The sequence below is a fragment of the Podarcis muralis genome, chromosome 1 (assembly GCF_964188315.1).
Source record: "Podarcis muralis chromosome 1, rPodMur119.hap1.1, whole genome shotgun sequence".
NCBI lineage: Eukaryota > Metazoa > Chordata > Lepidosauria > Squamata > Lacertidae > Podarcis > Podarcis muralis.
In genome coordinates, this window is record NC_135655.1 from 21,730,767 (window position 1) to 21,739,066 (window position 8,300).

General features: G+C 53.2%; 1 protein-coding gene across 4 annotated transcripts; it reads right to left on the reverse strand.

The window, feature by feature from the left end:
• Nucleotides 1–4,419: 4,419 nt before the first annotated feature.
• On the reverse strand, nucleotides 4,420–7,528 carry FAM181A (family with sequence similarity 181 member A). Of its 4 annotated transcripts, none has more exons than XM_028717033.2 (2): nucleotides 7,234–7,528; nucleotides 4,420–5,933 (listed from the first exon to the last, which is right to left on the reverse strand). In XM_028717033.2, exon 2 carries the CDS (start codon nucleotides 5,747–5,749, stop codon nucleotides 4,844–4,846), a length of 906 nt encoding a protein of 301 aa, XP_028572866.2. In that variant the 5' UTR covers nucleotides 5,750–5,933; nucleotides 7,234–7,528; the 3' UTR covers nucleotides 4,420–4,843. The 4 variants fall into 4 exon arrangements, with proteins under 4 accessions (XP_028572866.2, XP_028572873.2, XP_028572880.2 ...); XM_028717040.2 differs by having other exon boundaries at nucleotides 4,420–5,997; XM_028717047.2 differs by having other exon boundaries at nucleotides 7,198–7,528.
• Nucleotides 7,529–8,300: the final 772 nt, after the last annotated feature.

Genomic DNA, 8,300 nt, shown 5'->3' on the forward strand with positions numbered 1-8,300 from the left:
GAATGGATAACAGCTTGCAAACAGTGCTGGCTGGCTTACAGTCACAGTTCGACTGTCCTGTTTCTGTAAATACATGACATTCTAGTAAAGTCTACATTCCTCATGTCAGTGAAGGCACGACTCTTATTATTTACTTTTGCTATAGTTAATATCTAGAACAGTGTTTCCCAACCGGTGTTCCGCGGCACACCAGTGTGCCGTGAGACCTTGCCTGGTGTGCCGTGGGAGGGAGGCGGGAGAGGCGGGGCGGCGGCGGCATCTCCTGCTGGATGCAAATCCAAACATGGCGGGCACCTCCCTCGCTCCTTTGTAGGCGGACCATCGAGAGAGAAAGAAAAGGAGGCGAAAGAGCGAGAGAAGGCGCCTGTGCGGAAAGAGGAGCGAGCAGTGCGCCTGCGCGCCGCGGCGCCCGAGATCGCTTCTCCCCACCGCCCCTTGCTTCAAAAGAGGTCCGGGGACAGCGGGAAGCGCTTCGCGCTGCCCCCAGACCTCTTTTGAAGCAAGGGTTTGCGGGGAGAAGCGATCTCCCCGCAGCCCCTTGCTTCAAAAGAGGTCCGGGGGCAGCGGGAAGCGCAGCGCTTCTTCCCCGCTGCCCCCGGACCTCTTTTGAAGCAAGGGGCTGCGGGGAGATCGCTTCTCCCGGTGTTCCAAAGCGGGGCGGGGGGGCGGGAACACCTGCCCCAGCCGCCCTGCTTCGGAACGCTGCTCCGAAGCGGGGCGGGGGGGCGGGAACCTGCAGCGCGGAGCGCGGGGCGCCCTTTGGAGGACGCCCCGTGCTTCACGCAGCTGTCCGCAAGCCTTGGGCGCCTGGGGGAACTCCCCCCCGGCGCGCAAGGCTTGCGGGCGGCAGCCTGCAGCGCGGAGCGCGGGGCGCCCTTTGGAGGACGCCCCGTGCTTCGCGCAGCTGTCCGCAAGCCTTGGGCGCCCAGGGGAACTCCCCCCCCCCCGCGTGCACGGCTTGCGGGCGGCAGCCAGCAGCGCGGAGCACGGGGCGCCCTCCGTAGGAGGCTGCGGAGGTTGGCGCGGAGCTGCCCGCGCTCCAGGGCTTCTTGCAGCTCCGCGCCACCCCCGGATCCCGGCGCGAAGCCGCGCGGGGCTGCGGAGGGTGGCACGGAGCTGCCTGCGCTCCAGGGCTTCTTGCAGCTCCGCGCCACCCCCCGGATCCCGGCGCGAAGCCGCGCGGGGCTGCCTGCGCTCCAGGGCTTCTTGCAGCTCCGCGCCACCCCCCGGATCCCGGCGCGAAGCCACGCGGGGCTGCGGAGGGTGGCACGGAGCTGCCTGCCTCCAGGGCTTCTTGCAGCTCCGCGCCACCCCCCGGATCCCGGCGCGAAGCCGCGCGGGGCTGCGGAGGGTGGCACGGAGCTGCCTGCACTCCAGGGCTTCTTGCAGCTCCGCGCCACCCCCCGGATCCCGGCGCGAAGCCGCGCGGGGCTGCGGAGGGTGGTGCGGAGCTGCCTGCGCTCCAGGGCTTCTTGCAGCTCCGCGCCACCCCCCGGATCCCGGCGCGAAGCCGCGCGGGGCTCTGGAGGGTAGCGCAGAGCTGCCTGCATCCCGAGGCCTGGTGCGCGCTGAAGAGCGCCCCCGGGCTTCACGCACCTCTCCGCAAGCCTGGGGAGACCAGTGTGGCTCCCTAGGCTTGCGGATATCAGGCTGTTCTGGGGGCTGGGGTCGGGGGAAGCTTGGGCTTCCCCCGCGCCTGCCCCGTGCGTGGGGAGGGGAAAAATTTTTTTTTCTTTATTCTCCCCCCAAAAAATTAGGTGCGTCTTACGGGGCGGTGCGTCCTATGGGGCGAAAAATACGGTAGTCAATATAGGCACAGAGTTAAATTTTTTAACATTTTCTAATGGTGGTGTGCCTCGAGATTTTTTTCATGAAACAAGTGTGCCTTTGCCCAAAAAAGGTTGGGAAACACTGATCTAGAAGATAACAATTAACTAATTAAAGAGCATATGCTCTCAAAAAGAGTCCCTGGAAAGTTTCAAGCTACCTTCACACACAAGAGCATTAAAGATTTGCAAGACATTTCATGATTCTGGTATTTCAAAAGCAAGATCGATAACGAGGCTCAAATGGAGAGTCTAGGATATGTTAAAGATTAAATTGCAAAAATACGGTGTGCTTCAAGAACACAGGTTGTGGTTATTAACATTTTTAAAATACTGCATAATAAACCAGAAACATGTAAATGATACTGAGGAATAATCACATGTGGTCTGAAATATGAAACGGGAAGGGACTGCCTATCACCCTTCCTAAATGGCGCCTGTGCTATTTCTCTTGACCCCATTATTTTATTCAACATTAAACAGTGTAGCAGTGGAGTATGCAGACTATGTTTCAATTTATATAGTTTCCCTGCTTGGTCACCTATAGCCAATTCTGACTCGAAACAGGTGATTAAGAAAGTTGCTGTTTACAAACCTGCTCTAAGAGAACACCTTAGAAAAAGCCCTCTAGGGACTAGGTCATGTATCTGCAAGAGCCATATAATCTTTCAAATGTAAGAAGAGACCTCCTAGTTCAAACCAAAAATGCATCTAACATCACCCTGTTTTTCACAGTTGCCAACCAGATGGCTCCGGGCAGCTCACAAGCAGCACATGAAGACAGCAGCTTTCTCCAACTGCTGCTCTGTGGCAACTAGTATCCAGTTACTTGCTGCCTCTAAACATGGAATTCTATTTAGCCATTATTTCTGGTAGCCATTGACAGATCCACCCGCCATGATTTCCCCCCATTTAAATATATTCCTCCTTCATAGGGCACTCACATCTGTCCCATGTTTCCCAATCTGTTTAAGCTAGTCTAGTTTTTATGAGAACTAGTTCATATCACTGAATAAGTGAGCAAAACCAAATCCATAAAATTTAGGGCTCTTTTGCTAGTAAGCTAGTAAAGGGACCCCTGACCATTAGGTCCAGTCGTGGCCAACTCTGGGGTTGCGGCACTAATCTCGCTTTATTGGCCGAGGGAGCCAGCGTACAGCTTCCGGGTGATGTGGCCAGCATGACTAAGCCGCTTCCGGTGAACCAGAGCAGCACACGGAAACACCGTTTACCTTCCCGCCGGAGCGGTAACTATTAATCTACTTGCACTTTTGATGTGCTTTCGAACTGCTAGGTTGGCAGGAGCAGGGACCGAGCAACAGGAGCTCATCCCGTCGCGGTGATTCTAACCGCCGACCTTCTGATCGGCAAGTCCTAGGCTCTGTGGTTTAACCCACAGCACCACACGTGTCCCAGAGGTCCATGCAACTCTTGCTTTTAAAAGGTAGACAGGGAACATAAAAGCTCCAATGGACCAACTCAAAGTCCAACATTCTCTTCTCACTGTGGCCACCCAGATGCCTAGTGGAAGCCTGCAAGTGGGACCTTGTTGTAGCCTCACTCAGAACCAACACTGCCACTGCCATTATATCCAGCAAAATAATTGAGCGGTTGTATACATGGCACTTTCTGCAATAACCTGCAATGCAACATTACATAAATCACTTCTTTCTCCCCCACCTCCCTGCTCCCCCAAACATTTATTTGCAAATAATGAAGCAGCTTTATTTGGTCTAGCCAAGTATGTTCTGCGTGGACTGGCAACGGTCTGTAAGCTTTCAAGCATCAGGAGATCTTTTTTTATACCTGCTATATGGGATCCTTCTACTTGTAAGTTGTAGGGACTGATCCTAAGTCTTAGGTTTTGGTATACAAAGCACATCCTCTGCCTCTAGTATGCCCCCTTCCCACCGTGACAAACGTGTGTTTCCAAAGGCATACGTTACTTGTCAGTGATAAAAAGATTTTAACACATATCCTGATGGAAAGTCTCTCATCCCAAAGTGTGTAGTGGATGCCTGGTGAGAGCAGTGCAAGACCACTTGCTTCAAGCTGACAAAAGCACCCAGAGAGAATCATGCAGAGCTGGGAATCACCCCTAGAACAGGGGTGGGGGACCTTTTTCAGCTGGAGGGCCACCTTCTCTTATGAGCAATCTCTTGGGGGCTGCATGCCAGTTGGCTGCATTCCAGCAATACAAAAGCCTCATGTTCTTCTACACATGCATGGATCTCCATCCAGGCAAGCGAGAGGCATCATTATATTCAATGACACATTCCAGATTAGCTGAAACACTGGAGGGAAGCACAGAGTAGGGCTGTGGTGAGCAGAATGGGCTAAGGAGAACCTCCAGGGTCAGACATATTCTGGTAGGCCATATTCAGCCCCAAACATATTCAGCCCCAAACTACCTCCTGGTAGGCCATATTCAGCCCCAAACATCCCCATCCCTGGCCTAGAGACCAGACTCAACAACTACAGGTGGAAAGAGCAATTGCCATACATGCAGGAGAAGCAAAGCATCTTTCTTTTGCAAACAGGAAGGCAAAGACTTCCCCATCTGAAAGCATTTGAAGGGTGGAGGCTCAAAGAAAACAATTCATTGGCTTTTTATTTGCTTTAGTGCCCTTGGTATTTACATGCCAGGAGGAACGCAGTTCTCGTTTGCAGAAGCCCATATTAGTGGCAGTGAAGCCTTGCACTTTCCTGGCACATCCTCTTCTGCAACTGTATGAGGGGGAGGGGGGGAAAGGTAGCCAACTCCTGAATAAATTCACCATCATGATTTTTGTTCCTGGTGCCTCCTTGGCCAACCCAGCCAGGGGGAGAACGCGGGTGGTCCGTCCTTGCAGGGGTCCGGATTCTCGCCCCACACAAGAGAGGGAGAGCAGAATCAGGCCGGCTATTCTTTCAGGCCTTTGTCCCCGCTCCCTCCATCGCCGGCGAGGCGGCGCTGCGGACGGTCCAGCGAAAGGCGAGGCCCTTGCAAGGCGGCGGCGACTACAGGCCCGCCAGGCCTAGATGTACCCAAAGACGCCGAAGATGGGGGGCGGCGCGGCGGGCTTGGTGGGGATGGGCTTCCACACCACCGGCCGGTGCACTTTCGGGCCTGCCCCTCCGCCGCCCGCCTTGCGGAAGGGCTCTCCCTCCGCCGGCGAGGCCGCGTTTTTCCTCCACAGGCCCAGGCCCGGGAAGGGGCCTACCGGCGGAAGGGAGGCGGCGAGCGGCGGCGGGTAGACGCCGGGAGAGGCTTGCGGTCCGTGGTACTGAAATGGACAGCAGCTCCAGGCGCTCAGCACCTGCGCGGCCTCAGCGTCCGGCCTGCTTCCCGGCGGGCTCTCGGCAGCGCTAACCGTCCCGCCATCCGGGCTTTTTTTACTTTTCTTTGCCTCAAGGACGGGCAAGTCCTTGGAGGAGGAGGACGACGACGGCGGTGACGAGGAGTTGGAAGCGGCTCCCGCCGGGAAGGCGACGCCGTTCCCGCCCAGAGGGCCCGGAGCCGGCCGGGGCTCTTCCCAAAATGAGGCGGGCAGCTGCCTTTTCCTCATGGGCACTTGGTCGGGCCTAGCGGTCGCCTCAGAGACGCCCTGCTGCTGCTCGCCGGGCTCTGCGGCCTTGCAGGCCTTGCTGTCTCTGTCGCCCCGGCCGACGGGAGCCTCGAGGCCTCCTCGCGCTCTCTCCTCAGGCGCCTTCCGCTCTCTGGCGGGCTGAGGCTGCTGCTGCTGCAGGTGGTGGTGGTGATGGTGGCAGCGAGGCAGGCGGGAGTATTTCTGGGAGAAGCGCTTGAGCTGCTTCTGTAGGTACTTCCTATGGTCGACGGAGCGCCGGCACGGAGCCGACTTGTCCAGGGCCGCCTTGATGTCGCTCGAGGCCAAGTTGACGAAGTTGAGGAGAGTCTTCACCTCGCTGTCGGCCGAGGCCATCTCTCACAGCTCCGGGGCCGGGGAGGAGGGCCCGTCCATGAAGAGGAGGGATCTGGCTCCCGCGCTCCCCGGGCAGCGCGGCTCGGCAACCCCGAGTTCCACGGCAGGTGATGATGATGCTCAGGCTAGGCCAGTGGTTCCCAAACTGGGGTCCATGGACCACCCCCAGCGGTCTGCAGAGTGTCTGTGAAAAGGCAATTCAAAATCATGCAGCATCGAGCGAGGATCATTGCAACAGATACAGCAGGCTAATAATAAAAATAAATAAATAAAGCGGCCCCTCCAAGACACTGCAGTTTTCAAGTGGTCTGTGGGAACCACTAGGCTGGGCTAAAGGGGGACGACGAGTCGCCCTTGGCATAAACCCCTGAGGGAAGGGACAAAGGCAGACACGCTAAAGAACCTTTGCAAAGATAAAATGCCCGACACACACATTTTCACATTTCCCTTTTGCACACACCATGCATTTGGAGCATCTACAAATGCACGTGCCGGGATGGGATTCAGGACATGTGTGTGTCTCCCGTAACGTGTGAAAGTAGAAGGTGGCATCCCTTTTGTTTGTTTTTAGCCACATGCAAAGTGGAGATGCGTTTAGTTTGTTGTTAAGAAGTGGCATGGGTTTGTGCTGCAGGTCTGTTGCATGTACATTAAAAACCTTTTTATCCTTTCCCGCAAAAGGTTCTGCATATGTTATCTACAGTGTTAAAAAGAAAAAAAAGACTCTTCCCTATTTTGATGTAGTGCTGCTTTACTGACATCTACATGTATACTTAGGGCAAGAGAGCAAAGATGTGCTTTTAGTGTCGCTTATGAAAATGCCCAACATATTGACATGTTCTGTGTCTCACACATCTATTATACACGGTTGTTTTTGTGTGTGTGTGCATGGACACACATTCTTAATGCCATTGATAGCTGCTTCACATAGTTATCCACAAAGCTGTTAAAAGCTCCATTCCGATACCCAAATACAATTGTGTCATGCACACTCTCTCTCATGCACACACATTCAGGTTACTCTATGCAAAATACAAAAACGGCACTTGAGACAATAACTTTAGATAAACATGCATTTGGTCCCAATAACTAGCCAAATATAAGTATTGTCTTACATGCTTGTTTCTTCCCATGTAGACTCAGGACCACTGTGAAGGTACTGCTAAACACACATTTCTTTGCAACCCTTTTACAAACTCGCCACTGATGCATACACTCATACCCTATCTGACATATTCCTTCCCCTCTCTCCCAGTCTTACAGTCATCATTTTCTACTACTATGGCCCCACTCGTCAATCTTGTTAGACAGGTAGCATTTAACCATTGATTAGAAATCTATGCATCATTTTCTTGGCACTCGATAAGTCAAACACACACACCCTCCCAGCTAGATTGTCTCTTAAATATTGAGTGTTACTGTAACTCTGTGGTAGAGAAGAAGCTCACCAGCTAATCTTGTTACATAGGTTAGACACTACCAACCTTTAGAGAAGCAGCCGGACCCTGTGAGTGTTTTGCGGCACTTGAGTAAACTGAATGAATATCAAGTCCTTCTAGTTAGGAGGCTTTCTCAGGCCAATCAGAAGCCACTTTGCCAAATACAAAGCATCCCAATCAGGCATTAGGCTCCCCGTTCTCACATTCTTTGCCATCACAAATTGTCACCATGGGGACAGCCACAGAAAGACAGCTAATAAATACGATCATTTCCCTGTGATGCCTACCATTCCCCCCTTTCCAGCCCCCTGCCCCCCTTTTCTTAAACACAATCAAACATGATATGCTGAGGATGAGTAAAGCAAGTTTGCTGAGGCCCTTTTCTCTAAACTACTCCAAAGCTGTCTGAAGGCTGGCAGTAGCCATGCTTGAGTAACACTGGACAATGCTAGTTTCGAAGACCTGGCTAGCCTACTTTTTAAACTGTTCTTGATCGGGGCCTCTGCTCCCCCCCCCCCCCAAATAAAAAATCCACCAAAGGGAGGGTGATGTCAGAAAAAGGTAGGAATGGAACAAATCTCTAAAGAGATGTACAGATATCCATGGAAAAGGAGCTTGAGCGCTCAAGAATCTTGTCTTTATGTTTGCCCCCTCAATTGAGCCACACAAAAGCTGAATTACCCATTCAAACCACCGGGACAAAAGGATGGAGTTGGATAGTACTCTTGCATCTGTAGTCAAACAGTTAGAGACTTAAATCGAGTCGTCATGATGGAGAAAGAGTTAGACAAAGCCCATAGAATTGCCATCAGCAAACATTTTCCTGTGTCATATTAGTGGGTCTCCATGACTCCCCCTGGCCCAGGGACAATAGCACAAGTTTGCACACTCGACTACTGTCACCCTGCCAACGCTGGCAAGGAGCAGAAACAGGACAATCCTTTAAGGGGAAAGCATGCCCACTGCAGGGAAGGTAAGAAGAGAGGGAAGAAAAGCATGTGAAATGCTAATTGAGCTGCTTCCTTTATTGATTCAGAGTTATGTGAGTCCTCATCCTCCTTGCAGGATTGTCCTTAGGGGTGGCAATAACTTAATAGCATGCTAAACCTGGG

Bases quoted from the DNA above. Each gene is read 5' to 3' on its own strand.
- FAM181A (XM_028717033.2), bottom strand. From the start codon at position 5,749: ATGGCCTCGGCCGACAGCGAGGTGAAGACTCTCCTCAACTTCGTCAAC.